The sequence below is a fragment of the Ailuropoda melanoleuca genome, chromosome 14, assembly GCF_002007445.2.
Source record: "Ailuropoda melanoleuca isolate Jingjing chromosome 14, ASM200744v2, whole genome shotgun sequence".
NCBI lineage: Eukaryota > Metazoa > Chordata > Mammalia > Carnivora > Ursidae > Ailuropoda > Ailuropoda melanoleuca.
The window spans coordinates 95959100-95985342 of NC_048231.1; the positions used below are offsets into that span (position 1 = coordinate 95959100).

The 26243-nt window shown below is 32.6% G+C and overlaps 1 protein-coding gene and 1 long non-coding RNA gene across 2 annotated transcripts in view; one reads left to right on the forward strand and one right to left on the reverse strand.

Moving 5' to 3' along the window:
• The window catches only part of LOC117796062, a 42187-nt gene extending 21744 nt beyond the window's left edge, over positions 1 to 20443 (forward strand). The window contains exon 3 of the long non-coding RNA XR_004620404.1: positions 20387 to 20443. This is a non-coding gene — a long non-coding RNA (uncharacterized LOC117796062). The remainder of the gene's footprint in view (positions 1 to 20386) is intronic.
• Positions 1 to 25583, reverse strand: part of CDH19 (cadherin 19) — a 93716-nt gene extending 68133 nt beyond the window's left edge. The window contains exons 1-2 of the mRNA XM_002922054.4: positions 25412 to 25583; positions 1992 to 2293 (exon numbers count right to left, since the gene is read on the reverse strand). Coding sequence (XP_002922100.1) covers positions 1992 to 2186 — 195 coding nt within the window. The 5' untranslated portion in view covers positions 2187 to 2293; positions 25412 to 25583. The remainder of the gene's footprint in view (positions 1 to 1991; positions 2294 to 25411) is intronic.
• Between the last annotated feature and the right edge of the window lie 660 nt (positions 25584 to 26243).

Here is a 26243-nt window from a genome sequence, read left to right on the forward strand (position 1 = left end):
GCCTTTGGCTCAGAGCTTGATCCCGGCGTTATGGGATCGAGCCCCACATCAGGCTCCTCCACTATGAGCCTGCTTCTTCTTCTCCCACTCCCCCTGCTTGTGTTCCCTCTCTCGCTGGCTGTCTCTATCTCTGTCAAATACATAAATAAAATCTTATAAAAAAAAAAGGAAAAAAAAGAAAATTTGATTCAATATTAGAATGATGATAAATCAAATTTAATTAAATAAATGTATTCCAAGTATATATGTACAGTATAATTTTCATGGATCAGTGAGCTTGATCTTTTTCAGGACCCAGATTTAAGTAAAAAAAAAAAAATATATATATATATATATACATACATATATACATATATTTACTTATTTTTTAGAACATCAGCCTCAATGTCACAAAATGCATAAATTAACACATTTTAATTTCATGAATTCTGCATTATGATATTTTCTGTATTTCTATTCAAAAACATTATTTTCAATTAGGCAGTTACTATTGATTTGGCAAATCAATATGCCTTTAATTTTTTACTTAATTGTGCTTTCCAAACTTAATCTCTGTTAACAAATATTCAAAAAGAAAGTCATCTGGACACATCAGCTACATTTATTTTTACCAGCTCTTTAACTACAACACCTAAATATTCATTATTACTCTCTTTTAAACCGGTTATCTATACGTTATTTAAGACTAATGACATTGTTTCAGGGGAAAACATCTGTTAGAATATTCTTGTAAGTATTTTTACAGAATGAAAAAAAAATAGGCAAAACCAATCACAATGTGATAGGAGGCAACAGGAGGTGTGCCCGGAGCACAAAAACAAAAACTAGAAAATGTGACAGTCAGCCGGGGAGGTAGTCTCTGCTCTGATTGTACTGATGCACTTCCCTGTAGAGCCTTATTCACTAGAAGTCACCAACCTCTGTTAGTCCGTCACCCCGCTCATTGATGGGAGAGCATGTGGTGCTCTGTGGAGTTCACTGCAAATGTGGCTACAGAGACTCAGTTAACTAGCAGACACTTAACTATGGACTTCATTTGTGCCATCCTGCCTCTGATTTACCTGCAGTCATCTTAGAGAATAAAGAGATGTGAAATGTGACTCAAAGCTGGCAAGTAAACATACACAAATGTTTGAAATCTGTTTGCCTAAGATCCTAACCTGAGCCTTTGGTTGAATATATACATATACATTTGCTGGATGGGATAGATGAACTGCTTCGGAACCTGGACATCATGTTAACACTGCAGCTCTCCTGAAAGGGCTAGGAAAAGGGAGTTAATGAATTTTGAGTGCTTCACCCTTTGGGCCCAATTAAATTTTAGTGCCAGTTAATTAGCGGTTAAACTTTTTCGGTTCATTCATCTAGAGAAAGATCCATACAGAAAAGGACATGGTATTGTAAATACCTCTGTTTAAAGAAAATTGAGTAATAATAAAAACCAAAAACATAAATAAGGAATGTTCTATCTCATTAAGGATTTTAAAATATATATTCTTATGAGAAAATAAAAATAATTGTTCTTTATACTTCATAATCAAATAAAGTGTGTAGGCTCTTGAAGCTACTTAGCTGTAAAAGGGTTTGGTATTAATCTGCTTCATGAAAAATTAATGATGGGTAAATCAACACCTACTGAGCATAATAGAAAATCAGGCTAAATACTGTTGGTAAACGTTATTATTCTCAGTGTGGTTGCTTTGATCCATTACTAAAAATAACCATCAAATTTCCAGATGTTGATAAATGAGGGCAGTATTTTCATATGGGAGACAAAAGTGATATTTGAAAATCAGAGCGATTCTTCTTCAAGTTTTGCAAATATTTTAGGTGCTTGAAAATCTGAAACAATTAATTAGGCTGATGTCTGAAGCTTTCTAAGGGTTCCACTGAGAAAATGCATATTTCATCAAATGCCTTAAAAGTTCTTTAACCCATCCATTTAGATTTATATAATGTTACTTCCTGTAACACTTTCATAAAATCAGTACCTGGCCAATGTGATAATTAGTCTTATTCATTTCCTCTGGTACAAAAAACTGGTTCCACATCCAACCACGCTTCACTCTGAGATGAGAACCCGCTGGGTGCTTAACTTTCTCTGTTGTAGAGATTTCTATTGCTGTAAAGCAAGGCCATAGCAGAGGAATCCCCAACATAAAAGGTAGAAATAAGCAACAAATCATTCTGCTCTTTTGAATCCAACTGGTATTCTTCAGAGGAACGCGTAGTTGCAAACAAAAACTGTATGTTCCTTTATAATCTTTTTAAGTATTAGGTATCTTTCATATTCCTAAAGAACAAGAAACAAAACAAAATTTTGCATTTAAAAATAACATTTTCTCACATAATTGCTGAAGTAAGGGTACAACTTTTTTTTTTAATGATTTTTTATTATATTATGTTAGTCACCATACAGTACATCCCCGGATACGATGTAAAGTTCGATGATTCATTAGTTGCGTATCACACCCAGTGCACCATGTAATACGTGCCCTCCTTACTACCCATCACCAGTCTATCCCATTCCCCCACCCCCCTCCCCTCTGAGGCCCCCAGTTTGTTTCTCATAGTCCATAGTCTCTCATGTTTCATTCCCCCTTCTGATTACCCCCCCTTTCTTTATCCCTTTCTTCCCCTACCGATCATCCTAGTTCTTATGTTTCATAGATGAGAGAAATCATATGATAATTGTCTTTCTCGGCTTGACTTATTTCACTTAGCATTATCTCCTCCAGTGCCGTCCATGTTGCAGCAAATGTTGAGAATTCGTTCTTTCTGATAGCTGAGTAATATTCCATTGTATATATGGACCACAGCTTCTTAATCCAGTCATCCGTTGAAGGGCATCTCAGCACCTTCCATGATTTAGCTATTGTGGACAATGCTGCTATGAACATTGGGGTGCCTACGGCCCTTCCTCTTCACTACGTCTGTATCTTTGGGGTAAACACCCAGTAGTGCAATGGCTGGATCATAGGGTAGCTCAATTTTTAACTTTTTAAGGGACCTTCACACTGTTTTCCAGAGTGGCTGTACCAACTTGCATTCTCACCAACAATGTAGGAGGGATCCCCTTTCTCCACATCCTCTCCAATAATTGTTGTTTCTTGCCTTGTCTATTTTTGCCATTCTAACTGGCGTAAGGTGGTATCTCAGTGTGGTTTTGATTTGAATTTCCCTGATGGCTAATGATTTTGAACATTTTTTCATGTGTCTGTTAGCCATTTGTATGTCTCCATTGGAAAAGTGTCTGCTCATATCTTTTGCATTCATAAAAATGGAACAATATACATTTAATTTATCTTCCAGTTAAGCTAGTTATATTTTGTAGCTCAGCAATAATTTGAATGCTATAATTAGAAACTTCTACTCAAGAACTGTCCATTTTAAGCTGTAGCCATAAATCTGCCCGGATGTTGAAAAGTCGGTCTTGCAATCTCCTTGAGTGACAGCTGACATTGAGGTGGATTTTTTTTTCTTTAATTTAACCTGCTTACATCTTCCATTCTATCTCAGTAAAACTCAACAGTCAAGCCAGTGCGGTAAATGTGATATTTTCTAAATAGCAGTAAATTTCCTAATCCAATTTCCCAAGTTACAGTATTTTATCTAGTATTAAATAGACAAAATGACAATTCAGTTTGAAACCTGGGGGATTTAATAATCAGTTATACTGATGTTATAAAATACTTGTGAATAGAAAGTCCATGCAAGATATTTACCATTTTATATTATGAAAGATATGAAAAGAAATGTTTTTCATCTTAACAAAGAGATGATGCTATTTTTAGAAAATAAATACAAAAATATAGTGCCTAGGTAAAAATGGCTGTTTATAATATATAAGATGGATATAAAAGATATCTTCTATTATCAAAATATTAAAAGAGAAACTTCAACTACTGATTTTTACATGTAAAACTTTCCACTTAACTGATACTGATCATACGAACTCTCTTTGAAATGACTGGTAATTCTCAACCTCATAGGAAATTGAATAGCTTTACATTTACTACACTGACCCAGCACCTCCATATAACCAAACTGGATTTGTTTGTTTGGGACTCTTAAGGCAAAATAATTTTGTTAGGTCTACAATGTAGTTTAATACTACATAATCAACAAAAACCAGACTCCCTGTTTTTGTTAGGAATTTTTAATATGATCTTACTTTGAAATTTTCTCCACATATTTTTGAACAACCACTGAGAGATATTTTAGGTGTTTGACTCTTCTTAGAAAGAGTCATTAAAAAACACCTAATTATGAAAGAACACATTATCATAAATGGGGATACTGTAGTGCCTCTGTGTTCCTTCAAGCAGATGTTTTCTTTGTTACATAATTACTTAATGAAAACCATGAAGAACTTCAAATGAGGTGAAAATTACAGAAGAACTTCATTCTTATGTTGAATATCTGCACTTAAATAATATCTGTTGTTTAGAAATTGCTAAAATATACCTTTTGATAGCAAGTATATAATGAAAACATTCAGAACAAGTTCAGTTTCTTAATGAGGAAGCTATTTTGTATAAATATGGAAAACTATCACTAATAGTGGTGTGACGTGTAATTATAATGTTGGGTAAATGCATTTGTGTCAACTTTATATTACGATATTTTCATTCATCTGGGAAAAAAAGTGAGGGGCTTTAGCAAAGATGCTGTTCTAGATTAAAAGATATTTAAAACACACAAGAGCAAGTGTAAAATAAGAACATCGTCTAGAACTTAATTTGTACAAACCCATTTTTATATTTACATTTTTTGTGAAGTTGTGAAGATCCAATATGATAATTCAGTATCTTGAGATGACAGAAAACATTGTGGATGTTGTTAGTTATAGAAGTTTCTTTGTGGTTATATAAAAACGTACCCTACTTTTGGTCATGTATTCGGAAGCATGTTGGTGTTGGAAATAACATGATGTCTAGAATTTTTTTAAAAACATTTCAGAAACAGTAGGAGCTCAGGTAACCACTAAGGCAAAAGCTTGATAATTAATACTTGAAATTGGGTCATGAGCATTGGTATAGCTATTATTTTATTCTTAGCTTGTGTTTAAATTTATAAATTAAAACCAGAAAAAAATAACAATATATTCTGTGTTTTAAAAATCAATATGGTGGACAAAAATCATTAAATAGTTTAATATCAGCTATTGATGAGAATTCAAAACAAAACAAAACAAAACAGAACCCCTATACAATGCTGATGAAATTGAAAATTTGGACAATCATCTTAAGGAATAGTTTGGCCAAATCTACTATATTTAAAAATAAGTTGAATCTATAAACTGACAGCTATTTTTTTTTTTTTACTTCTTTATATCTAGAGAAACTTTCAAATTTGTCCACTGTGAGGCAAATACAAATTGGGTTAATTTGAAAAATATATATAGAAAAATAAAGTTCCAATCAGGGTACTATATGATACCAATTATAAAGTGTTTCAAAGTTATAAGATATTGAGACATGAGACTGCTGTCATACATAAATTCTGTAAAGTAAGTCTAGGAAAATAAAAATGATACACAAAATTTATTATGTTAATTACCATGCTAGTAGGAAGAAAAACTGGTTTAAATATTGAGGTTTAGAAATATGTCTCATTTTTTCCCTCTAAACAATCTCAAGTAAATATGTCAAATAATAGCACTCATTAAATCCGGGTGATTCTTCTAACATATGTTAGATTTTTTTTTCAGATAAAGCATATGATTGAATTATTTTACAATTAAATTTAAAATTAGAAGTTAAACTATCACTATTTTACAATCCTAAATCATAACGAAACAGAAAGGAGTACCCTTTCATTTGAACCTCAATATAAAAATACCAGAGTGAAATGGTAGCAGTAGGATGTCTGAATTATGAAATATTATGGCTTTGTTTACTCTTCTAGATGCCAAATTGTCTATAATGGTCATACATTTCAGGGGAAGGCAAAATGTTTCAAATAATGGTCCACTTCTGATTGAAGAGTGTTGATAGCTGTCAGCAGTGCCAGGCTGAGAAATATTCAGGCACAGTCTGGGCTAATAAGGAAAAATGCTATCAATTAGTCTGTCTGAAATGGGCCCTAGAGAAACAAGCAGTGGCATTTCCGCCCTCTATCTCCAGTCCTGGTTATATTCTCCAGTCAGGTGAATGTACAGATGAAAACCTGCATAATAGTTCAATATGGAAAAACACTAATACTGTGTCTCATGTTAGATTTAATCTCATTGCCGTACTAGGCATATTTATAAATATATATATATATATATATATATTTAAAGATTTTATTTATTTGATAGAGAGAAAGCCAGTGAGAGAGGGAACACAAGCAGGGGGAGTGGGAGAGGAAGAAGCAGACTCATAGCTGAGGAGCCTGACGTGGGGCTCGATCCCATAACACTGGGATCACGCCCTGAGCCAAAGGCAGACACTTAACGGCTGTGCCACCCAGGCGCCCCCATATTTATAAATATTAAACAAAATGTAGAGTGAATTATATTTCATTACATATCTTGAAAATATATTATTTCAAAATATATAATGTATAAAATTAAGTGGCATTGCTATTAACACAAGATTACAAAATACTATTAATATTTGAATAATACTATTATAAAATGTATCAACACATTGTTTAAATAGGATCATATAATTTTAGTATTAAAATTGAATTTTCTCTAATGTATTACATTCACATATGAATAAATTTGCATTAAGACGTTGTAAGTGACCTGTCCAGTAACAAATAATTATTTACCAGTGGAAGTAAGACTGGAAATCTAATCTTAAGGGCATGGAGTATTCACTGTGCTTTACTGAAGAATGAAAACGTGTAGATATCTAACAAAGTGCATGGCATCTGCCACTGATAGTTCACCTTATTTAAATTGACTAAATATATAGAAATTGCATTTGAACTTCTGGACCAGTCTTGAAACTAGACATAATAAAATGTTTTCTAGTATCTCCTTTTAGAACACCATTTTCCCCCTTGTTCTAAAGATCCTTGAGGTAAAAAAAAAAAAAAAAAAAAAAAAAAAAGTGTAAGTCAGAATGATGGATCTGGTGTCTGTGCAGAGGGAGATAAAAGTTGAAGCTAGGAAAATGTGGATGGGATAAATATAGAGACTTAATCCTATTTGTGATCTTTTTAAAAATCAAGTGAAACTTGGCAGCCTCAGAGTGACACCATACACGAAGGCTTTTAAATGGCTTTCTCAGAACCGCTAATAGGAAATATAGAAAGAAATGTGTGTGCATAGAGCTTGCATACATAAGTGAGAAGAAGTGATATTTCTGGACCAAAATTTATAATAAACCATGTGCCCACTCTTTCTCTGTAGATGTAGAATGTAAAACATCTTTCTTTGTCCCATTAATAAACTCTCGTTAAACATATATTTTACATATTTATTGGCACAAGTAAAAGCATTGTGCTACAGCTAATGTAAGGTCCGAGCGCCTGTGTAAGAGCTTCTCAAGCCCTTTGGCATTACAGCCTTCCCTATTCACTATTTGTGTGATGCCCTACCATGGGGAGCGACAAGTGCCATTTCATCCCTGGGCTGGTGGAGAGGACTTTGTGGATTAAGGAGCACTGTTTTCAGTGATAAGCGCCTTGACAAAATTGAGCCCGAATGTGAAAATATTCCCAACAAGAAAAGACAGATCCCAGTTGATGAAATACCCATTGGCAAAATATCACTTTAAAAAATCTGGTATCCCACTTTTTTCCGCCCTCCACAACTTACCAAAATGTGATTTCTTGTTATTTCTAAGCTAAATCACTATATGCCTCTGTACTGAAGATTCAGCTAAAACACTTTTGGACTGTATCCTTCATTATACGTTGCCGATGCAATTAATCTGTATAAGACTTCATTTTATCTTTGCCATATTAGTAATGATTTTAATTTTGCCCTTGCATGTCCACACACTATTTCTTACATTTATTTTTCTTGTGTGATTGCAGTCAAACCTGTAAAACATTTTCTTTAACGAAATCTTTTCCTCTTAATGTTCTTGTGAAAATACATAACATAGAAAAAAATAAAGCAAAAAAAAAACCACAACACCAAAAATAAAGCAATACTTTACTTCCAGTATCTACGGAAGTATTCTAATATCACTTCATTATTCTAGGAGGTAAACCCACCTATATTTATCCATGATTTTTGTTTTACTGCATAATTTAAAAACACCGGGAATTCCCTGAATACTTTAAATCTATTCATTTGGAGAGATACAGAAAACTGGTCTCACAGTTAACAAGGAGACAAGTAAATAAAAACAAATTACAAAATTCATATTAACATAATGTTATTCGACCATTAAATGTGGTGCTCTAAAGTTACTTAATGATATGGAAATACGGTTGTAACACTTTGTTAGGTGAAAGAAATAAATACAAAGAAAATTATTCCATTAATTTAGGAAAAAATATGTTGACATGTGCAGAAAAGAAGGCCTGAAAGACTATACCCTCAAATGCAGACAGCAATTGTGTCTGCATCGAGAAATTATAAATGAATTAAAATTTTCCTCATGTGTGTTACGTGTTAATGTTTAATACATGTCTACACATGATTATATAATAAATTATTAAACTATTTTACGAAAGAAAAGTTTGTTTAGTACCATAGTGAAGATCAAGAGATTACCACTGACTGCCTCTGGGGTTGTTCTCCCAAATTTTTTGAGATGAAATGTTGCACAGGCAGCTTGGTGGTGTGAGGGGTGAATGACTACACCAGCCTTGCCACCCACTGCTATATGACTTGACAAAGGTTTAACCTCTGAGTACCTACTCATCTCATTTGAAATATGAGTTTAACACTAGTGCCTATCCCATGGAGTTATCTTGATTAAATGAGTTAATATGTCTAGATACTGTCCGACAAACATTAATGTTATGTAAGTGTTTTTAACTACACAAAAAAAGCTATCTATAAGTGCATGGGAAAGATCTAATGATTTATTTCTAAACTTTGAAATATTCAGCTACTATTATTTCTCCAAACAACACACACACGTTAAAAAAGACTTTATAAATGACTACTGCAAACAGTGTAGGATATATGGCTCCGAATGCATGTGTTCTACATGTATTTTCAAATGATTTGAATGTCATTTTTCTTTCTAAGCATGGCTATGTGACTCTGACAAATAAATATTGTCATGCTTGAAATAATATGTGATGTTGCATGGACATATATAGGCTGAAAATGATCCCAGTGTGACTCAGAACTATTATGTTTTCAAAGAAGACTAATTATGACTTAAGGGATGAAAAAAATAATCTATGCATTTATACAGTTTGTAACTGAATCTAATTATGAATTGCCTTTTCTATGACCTCTTCTTGGTTACATAAAGATAATTATTCCATCTGTGAAAACTTATAAAAATATAATGTATTCTGTAAGGCTTGTGGAAAGCTAAAACTAAGCTCAACTAAAGCCAGCTTCTCATAGAGAAAAACAGATGGCAATTAATATAATGTCTCCATCTTTAGAAAACCGTGAGTGGCTTGGTCAAAATGATATATCAAAAGACTAATAATTTGCAATGGTCAGGAAGCTCTAAAGCTAAGTGGAAAAAGGAAAACTCTCAAAATCACGGTTTCTAAAATGCTATTTAAAAATAAAACATTTCTCTTCATCAATTTATTTTTTTAAGTTTTTGTTTAAATTCTAGTTAGTTAACATATAGTGTAGTATTGGTTTCAGGAGTAGAACTTAGAGATTCATCACTTACAATAACACCCAGTGCAAATTACAAGTGCCCTCCTTAATACCCATCCCCCATCTAGTCCATACCCTAACCACCTCCCCTCCAGCAACCCTCAGTTTGTTCTCCATTTAAATAAGTACGTCTAACTTCTGATATCAAGTCCAAATGTGTGAAGCAAGCAAATTTTATAAAACTTTAGTGTGAAACAAATAGTAAAATGCAGCTCTTGGGGCTGTGAGTGGTTAAATTATTACAGGGAAGTATTTAGAGATTCTTTTCTCTCTAAATTCAAGGAGTTATATACTTACAAAAGAAAAAAAAATGGGGGCTTTGAAATGTGTATTAACACTCCTCTTTTATCCCATAAGTCCCTTTATAATGACTGTTACAGCAGTAGCCTTGGTAGTTGGTAACAAGTTACAGACTATACCTTCAAGTCTAATTTTTTAATATTACACACACTGCCTCAATATTCATTCCAAAAAAAAGGTACTGTATATTTGTGTAAACCTATTTAAAATCTTGTCCACTTACTTAAACACAAAAGCAAGTATGTTAATGCTGGGCAATTTTGGGTTGTTGAACTGTTTCAGCTGAAATATCTTGGGAAATCTGTATTGTCTATTATGTTAATTCCCACCTTCATGTCTGCCTTTATATTTAATTATATATATATATATATATATGTATACATATATATACATACATATATTTACTTATCAGTTTTAATAATTTAATATTATGTTAGCTTTTAATTAAATATTTTAAATCTTATAATCAGTGCTTAAAAACATCTGCAATTCCAGACCTTGACATTTTGTTTCTCTGGACCTACTGCCTTGGGCCCATGAATGTTTATCACTCAATGCAAGGTGCTGATGTATCCCAGCACTCAGACTAATGTGACGTAGTACAAGTAAGAGAACCAATAAATTACACAGAAACAGCACGGACAAAACATGATGGCCGACTGGACTGCAACAGATTGTGTAGGAATGTCAAAGGTAGGTTTGGAAATACTGAGGTGGCTACTTGCAGAACTTACAGGCAAAGATTCTAAGTGAGTACTTGGTGATTCCATTTTCAGAACTGCCATTGTTACCATGGTCTTCCTTTTCACCCCACTGCTCTAAGAAAAACTTACCTTTAATTCCTTAGGATTTCATAATCCATCCCTAACCTCTGGATGATTAGTAAATTGAAATGGCAGGGAGGAGACATCAAAGAGTAATAAAAATAACTAACATCTTTTAACCACTGTGGGAGACATACTGCTGTTTATCAATATTATTCCTACAATTTCTCAGGGTCATGTGATTAGTTTCCTAACCATTTATAAGGAATTGATGGCTTTCACTTCAGAAATGGAGCCGTAAAATGCCTTGTCTTTATCACTCCCTTCTTTTGGCAATCAGATATTCTAGCTGTGAGACAGTAGAGCCTCAACCAACCTTAGGGCACTGGCAACTGTATGGAACTCAGTATTGTACCCTCATGACTTTCATTGAATATTTCTGGTTTGAGGTTACTGAGAAGTGGATAGTTACTTGGCTACATAGCCTAGCACCCTAATAAAACCCCAAATTATATTCCTGAACATAAAATGTACTTCATGTTTTCTCTTGTTAGTTTTCTTTGTAATTGTGTAAGATACTAATTATTAACCTCCATTTAAAAAGAGAAGAAAGAAGATCAAAGTGAGCTTATATAAACTAATGAGAAAAAAGGAGTCACAAAGGCCAGCTATAGATAATAACTGGAATAAAGTCTTGTCAGAGTAATAAAAGAGATAAAAATACCTAACCTGAAAGAATACAAGAAGTTGAATAGGGTCAGAGTTGGGGAGAAATATGATGTGCCCAGGGACAAATACATTTGCATATTAATTTCAAAAACACTATTCCAGACAACAGTCCAAGTTAAGCCATTTCCAAGTTAAGATATTAAGGGTAGTTAAATAGGGGACAAACCTCCATAGCCTGTATAATCCAGCTACTCCTTCCTGTGCATATGTCAAGCCTTAGTTTCTCTAGTTCAACCCGGTCTTGATTTTTCTAGGATATTTGCTGCACAATTTTAGGTACTGAATTAATTATCTGGCCACCTGCTCACTATTATTTATTTTTATTTTTTAAAGATTTTATTTATTTATTTGAGAGAGAGAGTACATGAGCGGGGGGTGGGGGCAGAGGGAGAAGGAGAGACAGACAGAGGGAGACTTCCCATTGAGCACAAAGCTCACTCACACAGGGCTTGATCTGACAACGTTGAGATCATGACCTGAGCTGAAATCAAGAGTTGGACACTTACCTGACTGGGCCACCGAGGCACCTCCTTCATGAATTTTAAAGCAAATACTTAAAATCTTTCATACTGAGTTTAATTTTTCCTTGTGATTTCAAATACTAACCTTTTGGTATATTTTAATGTTGATATTCTAAAGATTAAAACATAGATATACCTAACCTCCAACTGCACTGACTTCTTCCTTCTCCTGCCCACTAACCCAACTGTTACCCTAACTTCCTAATAATTACCTGACTGATGGATGCAATTCAACTTATTTTAGTTCAGGAAAAATTAGTTGAATTATTATGGATGGACACTTGTATGTTCAGTCCTGTAGATTTCTACCCCCAATTTCAAATCCAGAGCCTTTAACCACATGTTTGAGTTGAGTGCCACAGAGGAAACTTTGGAAAGTCAAGTGCACACAGGATGCAGTGGGCAATAGCCAAGAGCTCTCTTACTCACAACACCAAGTAACAAGTAATTTAAAAGTTCATTACATGTATGCATATATACATATGCATATCCACACATATACACACATAAAATACATATACACACACATAAAATTCCAAAATTCTCACTTTCCCCCCATTTTCACATGGAGAGGCTTTTAGTGAACATTTCCAATTTTAATGAGTTTTTCTTAAGGTGTCTGGGTGGCTCAGTTGGTTAAAGCTTCTGACCCTTGATTTCAGCTCAGGTCATTATCTCAGGGTCTTGAGATCCAGGCCCACATCGCTGGGCTCCGCGATCAGCAGGGGAGTATGCTTGAGGAGTCTCTGCCCCTTCTCCCACTCACATGCTCTCTCTCTCTCAAATAAATACATACATACATATATAAATCTTTAAAAAATTTTTTAAAAATAAAGTTTTTGTTATAAATATGTGTTTATTTAAAATTAAGACTATGAATTGAAATTACCATATGATTTAATTCTTTTCATTTGGTCTGATAAGGTACAGAATAGAGTGAATAGATTCAATAAGATTGAGACATGCTTGCATTCCTAATGTATACACACCACTTTGGATGTATATAATACATAATAAAAACTTAATACATTATATATAAAGTATAATCTATATATTTTATATATTATATATTATCTATGGTATATGTTGTAAATAGTATATTAAATAGAATATAAACTATAAGATATATAATATAGACTATATAGCATATGATGATTTTCAGCTAGTATCATGTGCAAAATTATTCTACTATTTCTTTCCTACACTATCTTTTTGGCATTAGGATATTATATCTATATAAATTGAGTTGAGGAATTGTCATGATTTGGATCACTGTATTATATTTTATGAGAGTAGATTTACTTTTAATTGATCCCAAGTATATTTTATTTTTATAATTAGTTGAATCTGATTCATTTTTAACTTTAACGACTAGAAGTAATCAAAGCTGCATTACACACATGAACAAAAATTGTGTCTAAACAAATAGAAAGGGGCACCTGGGTGGCTCAGTCTGTTGGGCATCTGCCTTCGGCTCAGGTCGTGATTGAGCACCATGTTGGCTCCCTATTCAGCAGGGAGCCTCCTTCTCCCTCTACCCCACTGCTCATGCTCTCTCTCTCTCAAATAAATAAATAAAATTTAAAAAATAAACAAGTAGAAAGAAAACTTCATTTATTCCAAGGCTCAGGCTGTGTGTGTGTGTCTGTGTGTGTGTGAATTCTGTACAGGTTGAAGACTAAATTATAATTCATGTAGATATACCACTGATTCACCAATTAGAAAATATAATATATATCACAAATTTCCTTTATTATCAGTTTAATCCTAATGAATTCACAGCTTTCAGAGAGTGTAAAACCAATAGGTAATGACTTTCAATGGTAAAAATAACTAAAAAAACAAATTTAGGAAAGTAAAAACTTCAAAGAATGATGAATAAGGTACACTTTTGGATATCTCTTTTTTTTTTCTTTTAAAAGGATTTATTTATTTACCTTAGAGTGTGGCAGGGGAGGGGCAAAGGAAGAGGGAGAGGGAGAGAGAATCTCAAGCAGACTCCCCACTAAGCATGGAGACTGACGTGGAGCTCAATCCCATGACTCTGAGATCATGAGCTCAGCCAAAATCAAGAATCAGATACTTAACTGACTGAGCCACCCAGGCACCTCACTTTTGGAGATTTCTTGATCCAGGAAATAATCATGGAAGTTTGACAAAATCACCAGTTACCATGTATGTAAGGAGTGAGAATTTCCACAATCATGGCAAAGTGAAGCATCTTACCCAAAAACATTGTTTGGATAAATATGAAACCGTATCAGTTCATTATTCTCATCACATAAGTGATATCTGACAAACTGAATTTATGTATCACCATAGAAACAAGAAGAGGAAAGATATTTATCTACTTAGCAACAATGCATTCCACTGTCCCACGAACTTATTACAAAATTATTTATTTGGTCTTCAATTTTCCATTATGCATATATTATTCTGTTTTTCACTTGTTGAAAATCTTTTTAGCTACTGTTTACTACAGTAAATACACAGTTGCACTCTATTTGACATTTTTTTTTGCTGATGTTGTATTAGTAGCTGCATAATACCTAGTCAAATATATCATCTAAACGCTCTTTTCTACAATTATCAATTGCTTTCAGTACATATTCTTTATAACTATAATAGCTATAAATGTATTCTACCATCAAAAGCAATACTTAGTGGGGCGCCTGGGTGGCTCAGTCGTTGGGCGTCTGCCTTCGGCTCAGGGCGTGATCCCGGCGTTCTGGGATCGAGCCCCACATCAGGCTCCTCCACTGGGAGCCTGCTTCTTCCTCTCCCACTCCCCCTGCTTGTGTTCCCTCTCTCACTGGCTGTCTCTCTCTCTGTCAAATAAATAAATAAAATCTTTATAAAAAAAAAAAAAAAAAAAAAAAAAAAAAAAAAATTTTAAAAAAAAAAAAAAAAAAAAAAAAAAAAAAAAAAAGCAATACTTAGTAAGCACCACTGCCAAATGGTGTGGAAAATATAATTTTGTATTGAAAAAGGCATAATGTAAACATGATTTTTTAAAAACCTAAATCTTAGTGAGTGGAAAAAAAGTTAAAGTCATACACTCTATTTTGTGTGTGCATGTGTGTGTGTGTGTGTGTTTGTGTGTGTGTGTGTGTGTAGACTCAATGCAAAATTTAAAACATTTATAACATAGTATCATAGAATCACGTAGTACCCAATTCACATGAACTGGTTAAAATATTAAAGCATTTTAGATGCCATGCAAAAGCATGTTATTTGACAACTGTAGCAATAATTATTATTTTAAAACACAAACAAACATGACAAAACTATTATTTTATGCTGGAGGTGGTTACATTCTTCTACTTTAAAATTTTTATTATGCATGAAGAGAATTCCTTGTTCTTTACATAAGTGTAAATAAACAATAACTTGGTTGACTCAGTCCCTCAATTTCTAGGAAATGACTTACCTTATTCACATTAGAATTAACTGAAAAGCAGTAAGTAAAATGTAGATTCCATATTCCACAGATTCTGATTCACTATTTAGGTGATTTTAACAAGTTCTAAGGTGATTCTAAGACAAATAGTCCAAGGATAACACCACCACCACAACCATCATGTCTAACATATATTGGGAGCTTACTTCATGATTATTACTATACAGAGTATGCCATTCTTTAACTGATTTATTTTACAACAGGTCTATGGTATATGCTCCATTATTACTGATATTTCATAAATGCAGACAGTAAGCACACAGAAGTTAACTAAATTTACTTGGCTATGTAATTTGTCAGGCTGGAGTTAAATCCAAGCAGATTACTTTCCCCAGAGCTGGTACCCTCAACGCTGCAGGAACCATTTTCCAGAATATGGATGCGATTTTGGAAAAGAAATATATGGGTAGATACTGGCCAGGGCTTATTTCTATAGCAGTGGTTTCCAAATTTTCACATTTATTCTCCTATGAAAAAAATGCTTAGGGTAAACTCCAATATTGTAATGCGTATTTATATACTAATCATTTACTTCCACAACTTTTACCACTATAAGTATATTTCATAAAAACATACTCAAAATGGAAATATAAGAGTATGAGGTAAAACATCAATATAAATAGAATTTTTCATATTTTGCCACAGCTCAGCTGATGGTCTTGGGTACACTCTGTGTTACCTACAGGAGACTACAAGGGAGTCACTTATCTGGAGACTGCTCTGCAAGGTGGAAGAGGACAACATGGCCATTTTGAATATTTCAAGTCCATATCAACATGGCCATTTTGAATATTTCAAGTCCATACCTTCCACCTATCCTGCTTTGCATGGGTTCTTAGATAGACTTTTACTTTATGTCCTGATCATGCAACAGTAACTTTCTGGTTGCCAAATTATATCTACAATAGATGGTTCTTATAAGTAATACAGATTGAGAATAGGAATTAACTCAAATGAACTGTATAATTTCTATCTGGTTCTTTTTCCTAATTATATTACTTAGTTAAATCTTCATTTAATATTAATATTAAATTAATGCTGACCATTAAGGAGAATCTGTATAAAATGTAAAGATTTGTGACTCTATTATATTATAGCTTCATGACACCAGTCAGAGTACTTAAACACTCTCAGATGAGTTTCTCCAACTGCAAATGAGATAACATACCTAACTTCTAGGTATTGTTGTGATAAGTCACATAAAAATAACAAGCTGCACCTGAAGCATATCAAATGTTCAATAAAGGTAGTTATTTTTATATCATAAAAACATGGCATTTATTTAAATATTTCTAATCCCAGATTTCTTTGGAAAATTCTAATTAATCTCTTCCTAAAGTGCAGAACAGAATCACTAGTAAGTCCCCATTGCTACAAGAATAAAAATAAAAGGAGTAACTGCCAACATGAATACTGTTTAAATCATTCAGGAAAGAGCTCTTTTCAACTCACAGCAACTGGGAATGGGAAATATTTCCTAAAGATTACAAATGATTTAAGGTTAACACACCCAAGGCTGATGTGTACAGTTTCTATTATATGAAATGTCAGGATCTGGTAGGAGACAGGAGTAGAAATGTGTATAAGTCGTCATAGGACCTAAGTTACTTCAGAGATATCAGAAGGATAAAGCCATTACTGTATAGGCCCATTGTCACATCTAAATATTGAAAAGTTGATTTCTATCAACTTGTAAGTTGAAGTCTCCCTCCCTTTCTCTCTCTCTCTTTCTCTACCTACCTGTCTACCTATCAGCTTTCTTTAGTAGAGAAATATATATCCGCAAGAGAAAAACTATAATATTTGGGGATCTCTAAATCAATCACCTTGGTCATTGCCAGAAAAATATCTAATGAATTCTGACAGTATTCAGTCTCCATTCCAGACTCACACAAAAAGACTTCCTAAACAATTTTTATGTTCCTTATTCTTATATATACATGAGGTTCCTTTTGGGGAAAGATGCCAGTTGAAAGGAAAAGTCCAAAACAAATACAAAGCATAAAAATATAACTGAAAAGAAGCAAAAACAAATGCCAGGAGTGGTAGAGAACAAAAACAACAACAACAACAACAACAACAACAACAGAAGAAGAAAGGAAGAAAACCAAAAGCTCCTTAGATAAATAAAAGAAGATACTTACCCAATGAAAGAAGTATAGCTTGCTTTTAACAAGAGTATTTAGAGAACAGGAATTGTAATTCCTGGCTATTTTTTAAAAGGTGTGTGTAGGAGGAAATTTTGAAAGATAAATTTGAAGAAAAATCTTTAAGAAAGTAGAAAAGCAAGGCATGGGTATAGAAAATAGAATAAAAAGGATTATTAGAGGATTAATTCAAGAGGCACAACATAAAAAAAGTAACTCTCAGAGAAATGGAATAAATATCCATTCATTCTCTCCAAATTTTTCTCATCCAATCTACAGAAAAATGCAATCTGCAAAATGCAATCTCCCCCCCCAATACTACAATGCAACCAATCCATCGAGGTCAAAAGGGATCCCCTTTATTTCTTTAACAAAATTCAATAAATTCTTTTCTTTCTTTTTTGAAATTAACTTTATAGTGGTATAACACATTGTTGTCTTCATTATAATTGCAATTCCCTTTTTAAAAGTTCTTTTTTTTTGGCTTGCAAAGTTCTACACACTTTCAGGTTCCTCTTTCAACTCAAAATCTCTATTTCATTTTATTGTCCTCTTCCTTAAATACTAGAGTTCCATTCTTCAGAAATGCTTTGCTCACTCTATATGTGCGATAATATCTGCAGATTTTATGGCTTCACTTAATGTCTATATACCAAAGCATCACAAAGGATTCTCAGCAGTCCATATTCTTCTCTTTCTTTATCTATAGATCTACTTTCCAAGAGGCATTTCAAAGTCCCTGTCTCACATAGAAACCATTCTTTTTTATTGCTCGTTCCTCTTCATCATTGTTCTTTCTCTCACTGAATGAAACCACTACCCACTCAAAAACTGACACTTGAATAAGGAATCCCCCTTCAATGTTTACCTTACATACATATTCAAGCTTCATTTATAGTCAAGTCTACCTCTTAAGTCTCTCAAATATATGCACTTACGTCCTACAACCTCCAAGTTCTTAATCCATGACTTCTTGTCATGAACTGTTTCTCATACCAGCAAAATAATTGAAATGATATTTTAGAAAATTTAGAAATTAGAAAATATATCTCAGGAGCATTACAGATTTCACACCATTTTATCTACTGAACTCATGTCTGAAAGTCTATCCTAAAGAAACAAATTGGAATTTGGAAAATTTGGTGCAAAACATTGTTTACCAATGTATTATTTATTGCATTAAAATATAAAACTAATTGTTGAAGCTAGTTAATTTTTCAAATGTTTAAAGAGATTAGACAGGATTATGACAATCAGAGTCGTATAGTACAAAGATTTAGTAGTTGACAACACTCATGGTACCAGGAAAGTAGAGTTCCATAGTGAGTTGTATTTAATTAGAGAAATCAATGTTAACAAATGAACATGAAAATAGATATCTTTCTTAACTTGTCACCAAAAGAGGCCACACCAATATCATCAGTAATTTATCTATCACCAAAACTAACATGCACCCTTAGGGCCCAATTTGGTTTCTCATACCATTTGTCAATTAAAAGGAAAACAAACAAAAAATGGTACATCTTGCTGAATAGCTAAAGAGAAGCTTTAGGAGTGTTTGAAGCAGAAAAGAGTGGCTTGAAGAGTGATTAGAGTCTAGAACTGATGAATTCCAAGAGTAGATGAGTCATTCAAAGTAGACGCTAATAGAGGGAAAGCAGAAAACACTTCACTGGGGAGTTTGGATTTAAGGAAGAATGTTTTAAGATAGAAAATATAGTTTTTGAGACTGTTTGTAGGACAATTACATGGACAATAACAAGCAAAGATGTTGCAAAGAAAAAAAAAAAACAAGCTCTAAAGTAACCACTCTGTAAACTCTGTTTATTATGAATATCATATATATATGTAAATGACAATAATATAATTACAATCATTTCCTTACACTTTCCTATGACTTGAGAGTTAAAAAATAAATTCAGGAAATTCAAAGTTTTTAATCTCTCAGGTTATTCTGTATGTTAAAATGATACTTAAATCAATTTCAAAACTGAAAAAGTGAATTGATAAGGAGTTTAATTTAGTATTTCAACAGTCATCCACAAAAAATTTTAGAGTAAAATTAAAATAAATTTTGGATACTAACATGGAATGTATGTCTCAAAGGATAGGTTTTAAAAAATAAATGAGAATATATAATTATTTTGGTGCAAAATATTTTTGCACAAACACCTCTGTGAATAAAAGAATTATTTTAGTTTCAAATTGTATAATAAAAAACTCAATGCTTTTTCAGTTTCTTTACATAAAACATATAAATAAAAAATTCTATATCATTTATTTTGTTTTCGTTTTCTGAATATAAGTTAAAAATAACTTAGTGACTAGCCCACATTTTTTTTGACTAGTCCACATTTTTAAAGTTCACCTTGTTGAATTTATTTAGAGTAAGTGACCATGAGAATATATTTTGAAAACAAAATTTGAAATCAGATGGACTAATTTAGGAGTGTTTAATACAACTATTTTACATTTTGGGGATATCATTTTATGACTGTATGCTATTAGGTATGTACAAAGAATGACCAAGTAATGTACTTTAGTAAATATAATATAGGAAACATCTCACAAGGGAGATTTTTTAAATCCCTTTAACATGAATGGCATGCTTACAGAGTAAATAAACTCCTACTCTAAAATTCTCAAAATGAGAAATTTGTGTACATCACTTTATTTTATTATTATTATCTTTAAGATTTTATTTATTTATGTGACAGAGAGACAGCCAGCGAGAGAGGGAACACAAAGAGGGGGAATGGGAGAGGAAGAACCAGACTCCCAGCGGAGGAGCCCAATGTGGGACTCGATTCCGGAATGATGGGATCACGCCGAGTCGAAGGCAGAGGCTTAACGACTGCGCTACCCAGGCGCCCGGGGTACATCACGTTAATTCTAAATTAAATGTATATAGGGAAAATTTGAAGAGATACATTTGTAAATCTAGAAAACGGTAAAAGTGCACCTCCAAGAGATGGGATGTGTTAAAAATATATATAAATTTCACGAAGAAAAACCATCATGAATATAATTAATTTAAGGTACAGATGGAAGATGAGATAGATTCCTTATGATTGATTCCTTTGTAATGGATGCCAGTGAAGATAAACATGTTTCCTTTAGTGCTTAAATGTAAAAGCATTCAGTATAATCTGATGAATGAATGAGTGGATTATTGACTGAAAAGGTGTCTTTTTTTCCCTTAGAACTTACATTATGTGGACTATGAGCCACTCCATTTATCAACGTGTATAAAGAGTTAATATGTTCTGTGAGGAGATGATGTTTTTATATGAAATAATCCCTCAGGTCATTTTTTTAATCTGGCAAGCCTAACATCATTTTGTTTCTTAATATGTAGAAAGCAGCTAATTTGAATACTTACATATATACAGTGTTAAAACTGTATTGCTTGTTCCTGTTTTCCTTACAATCCCAGTGTTCAATTATAATACAATGTCACATAATCTCTTAAAAATTATACTTATAATTTAAGAACTGTGTGTTTTAAACATTGGTTTAATACACACACACACACACAATGACAACATTGCTTCGTATCTTTAAAATAGTTTAAATTTAAATTTCATAAAAATAACTTTATATATGTCATCTACTATATAAAATGGCATACAACACAAGATTTAACAGGTTTTGGCAAGGATGTGGAGTAAGGGGAACCCTCTCACACTGTTGTGGGAATGCAAACTGGTGCAGCCACTCTGGAGAATTGTATGGAGTTTCCTAAAAAAATGAAAAATAGAACTACGCTATAATCCATCAATTATCCAAATAGAACTACCCTATAATCCATCAATTACCCTACTAGATATTTACTCAAAGAATACAAAAAAAAAAACTAATTCAAAGGTATATATGCATCCCAATGGTTATAGGAGGTTATCTACAATAACCAAACTATGGAAATAGCTGATGTCCGTTTACTGGATGGATAAAGATGATGTGATACACACACACACACACACACAAATATTACTGAGCTTTAAAAAAGAATGAAATCTTGACATTTACAATGATGTGGAAGGAGTGAGAGAACATTATGCTAAGCAAAATAAGTCAGTCAGAAAAAGACAAATAACATTTTATTTCACTCATATGTGGTTTTGCTAAGAAACAAAACAAACCAGCAAAGGGAAAAAAAGAGAAGCAAACCAAGAAGCAGATTCTTAACTAGAGAGAACAAACTGATGATTACCAAAGGGGAGGTGGTGTGGAGATGGGTTAAATAGGTGATGGGGATTAAGGACCGCACTTATGATAAGCACAGGATGATGTACGGAAGTGTTAGATTACTATATTATACACCTGAAACTATATAACACTGCATGTTAACTAAGTGGAATTAAAATAAAAAGTTTTAAAAAAAGTAAAAGAATATGAGGGATAGAAAATAATAAAATGGCATAGAATTTTAACAAATAATTTATGTGGTCTTGAAATTATCAAATGAATATCAAAAAAATGTCATAGAATCTTCACTAGAGATTTAAAAAGTCTCCACCAGAAATTAAAAAAATAAAATACGTGGCAAACTCCTGGAAACAATTTAGTTATAAACCAATTTAAAGACAGAAAAAATGGTGGCATTTTCCTTTTCTATGATTTATGTATAATTTGCTCATTTCCACAGAAATGACATTTCTAAATTTTGCACTTAGAGAAAATTACCTAGGTTATTTTAAGCCATAATTGATGTGCTAAAGTTATTCCCACTTTAATATACTATTCTACAAATTTACAAGTTCATTTATCATGTAAGTTCTTACAAAATGTAGATATACTGATCCTGTATGTTGATAAGTCATGTCCAATACTTACATTTCAAACTTGACTTGGTATGTCAAAGCAAAATCTCAGACAATTATATGCTTTGCTTTAATTTTAAAACATTCTTTGATGATTCTGAATGTCCTTTATTGAGTAATTAGTGCAATGAATTTCTGACAAAAACATTTGTTTTACTAATTCTAAAGTGGTTTTTAAAGTGAGATACGAATGCTCTTGCTGGATCATTTAGAATTTTCAACAGGGCACGCATCATTTCAAAAAGAAACTGATTTGTTTTAAGTTGTAAAAAAGGCAGGTTTTAGAGCATTTTAGGTGGATTCCTTCTAGTGAGTGGTGATGAAAGTTGAAAACTCTAACAGTATGGATTTTTAAAAAGTGTCAAACATCTTTCTGGTCACTTTGGCAAAAGTAACTCATTTCTCAAATAGGGCAGATGTCAAGAGCAATGCTAGAAAGAAAGGATTCATGTCGGGTTATTAAGTTTCATGTTTGTTTATTTTTCATCCCCAATCTGTTACGCCAAAGCAAAGATACAGGTATTGGAAGATCATAAATATTAGAGGGAATTGTCATGACAACAAAATATAAAAGTTCTATTTTCTCATATTTATTATCATGGTTCTCGAACATTAGGTCAGTAGCAATAAATCCCAGTCTAAAGAAAGGTATATGAAAAGACCAATATATCCTTTTAAATCATGTAATACATTTATTTCTACTCTATTACTACTCAGTAACATGTTAAACAGTGCTCTGTAAAACTTTGAATGTAACAGTATTTAAAGGGTACGTGTTAAGAGCATGAGTGTCAAAAAAACTCAATTATCAGTTTATATTTATAGATTATCATTTATCAAATTGTATGTATCTCTATTATAACAAATTCCGTAAGATGGGTCAGATTTCTTAAGAATGCTTGGGAAACATTTATGCAAATCATGTTAAAGCGTCTCAACTTATGGTAATTTAATTGAATTAATTTATGTTTAAGATTTTATTTATTTATTTGACAGAGAGAGAGAAAGAGCACAAGCAGGGGGAAACAGCAGGCAGAGGGAGAGGGAGAAGCAGGCTCCCCGCCGAGCAGGGAGCCCAATGCAGGACTTGATCCCAGGATCATGAGATCATGACCTGAGCCAAAGGCAGATGTTTAACAGACTGAGTCACCCAGGTGCCCCTAATTCAATTAATTTTTTAAAAAGTTCCCAGAGATAAGTATATTGGAAAGATTCCAAAGGGGAAAACAAAACAAAACAAAATATATGAATAGATAAAATATTCTTTAAGACTTCTACAGTGTATGTGTGTGTGTGTGTCTGTGTGTGAGTGAGAGAGAGAGAGAGAGGGAGAGAGAGGGGTAAAGATAGTGGGTTTAAGCATAAACATATAAATATTTCAATATTTTATTAGGGCACAAGTAAAGAATTACTAAAATTGAGAATGGAAAATGAAGATATAATTTACATAACGATCTGAGACATTTCAGTCGTTAAAGAGCCTTGGTAAAGCAGAAAACACATATAAAAATAAGAGAATAAGTCATCTAGAGATGACTTCTAGATTTTATAAACTGGTTATTTGTAAAAATTTAATAATTTTAGACTTTTAATTTTATAATGTTTGTTCCTTTTTGGGAATACATTTATTGGTTACAAAATTTGGTAAATAGAAATGTCCACATTATATAAAAATTTAAATATTTTCAAACTAAAAATTATGTCTCTACATATATTTGCATATATGTGATACTTAAACATCTAAAGTATTTAGAATTTGGATTAAAGGATATTATATGAATGTACATTATTTTATTACATTACTTGATATTGCAAATGTATCCAAAATATAAATATATATAGCTAAATTTGTGACTATTTTACATAAATAATATCTTCTCCATAGATATATTGGTTCAAAAAATGCATTCCTTGAGCTAAAATATAAATTTATATAAAGAAAACATTTGTCATTCTATTTAGATATTTTTGTTGCTACCTCTTCGTGTGTTTTTTATATGCCAGTTACAGATTTACTAAATCTCTTTGGCAAACTTACACTGAAATATTTTATTAAAATTAGTAACCCTATTAAAATTACTTCAATAAGTTAAAACTGAAACAATATTAAATATCTTTCACAATTGGCATTTTTGTAATTTACATTTTTATGTCTTTCATATTTTTGTGTGTCTTTCTTATTTGATGAATTGGCTTTTTATTATGTGATATATAATTTACTGCAAATTAATATGTGCACATGTTTGAATATGTAGGTATCTGTATTGATAATTTGCCCAATTGTTTGCTTTTCATTATTATTATTATATTCTTACTTTAGTTTTTTGGCTTTAAGACTTTTCTAAAGTCAATAAAAAGTTTAATAGCCAAAACAACTGGCAAAGAGGAAGAAAATAAAATAATTATAGGTCAACTTTGAGAATCAATTGCCCTTCAAAGAAATGTTTAATTTTATTCAGATATGTGGAAAGCTCCACATTGACTATCATTTCCTAAGAAGTAAATAATTAATTGTATTAAAATATTTACTCTATATTTTTCTTATATCTTTAAGGAGATTTTATTGTTCACAGCATCCGATAGTACAGAGATAAATACATGCTAAATTAAAAAACAAAATCCTAGAGGAAGAAAAAGAAACAGAGGTGATACATTTCTCCCAAGAAATGTAACATTTTAAATGTTCTGGAATGAGCAACTTTTATTTTCCTCAATCCGAATTGTAGAGACGGCAATTGCTCTCACAAATATTTGTTTTAGAGAAAGTTCAATATACACATTGTGATTTTAAATTTTTTAGAAAAATTTTTTCCCTGATGAAGCACAAACTAGCAAAGCACTTTTCAAGTCCTTTCTGGCTCCGTATTCATTAAGAGACAAGTTATGTAACTCTAATATGCCTAATTATTACATCCTTACCTGTGTATCTTCAAGTTCTAGGAATTCTGCAAAAATTGAAATTCAAAATTCATGATAAACACATGAGGAAGAGGAAGAGAGATGGTTCTTATTCTGCTTCCCAGGCTTCTCCTCAAACCTGACATGTGCCACAGTGCTCCGAGCTACAGATGCTTGTGCGCTTAGTACCACACCACCAGTGTGTCACTGCTTACAGAATGCTATTTTGGGTTCTCTGAGTACAGCCACGAACACTGAGCCTTTTGTGCAAAATATCATAAGGGCACTCTGATGTCCGTTCATAGGCTTGGATTAAAATGCAGACAGCTCCAGCAAGTGGTATGAGCCATTTTTTTTTTTCCTTTTTCCTAACAACAAGCGAAAGGAAAATAAAGTACTTATTGGCTTGAGGTGATAAGGAGGGAATTCAACTTCTGTAAGAGACTCCTACAAGTGGAAAGGACATGCCCTCTACTTGGGGATTAGCTGATGAAACAAATGATCGATTTAAAACAGGCACAAAAGTTACTAAAAAGAGAAGAGCTTTTCCACTCTGCTTCTATGCCTTCTGGCTGCTTCTTAATTCAGTCTTTCTGCTCAGGAATCAAGTAAAATACAGAAAGAGAGGGCAATGTCTAAATTAAAATCCTTTTCTTCTCCTTGGTTTATCTATTACCTAAATATACCTATTTTATTAAATTTTAATTAGAGCCTGTTATTATTATTTATTATGAGATATATAATATTAAGCTATATGCTGATTACTAAAGCTGTTTTTAGTTAAAATTATTTTTGTACCAAATTAGAAAGGTTCAGAAATATGAACAGTGCCTAAAGTAAAACAGTGCTAAAA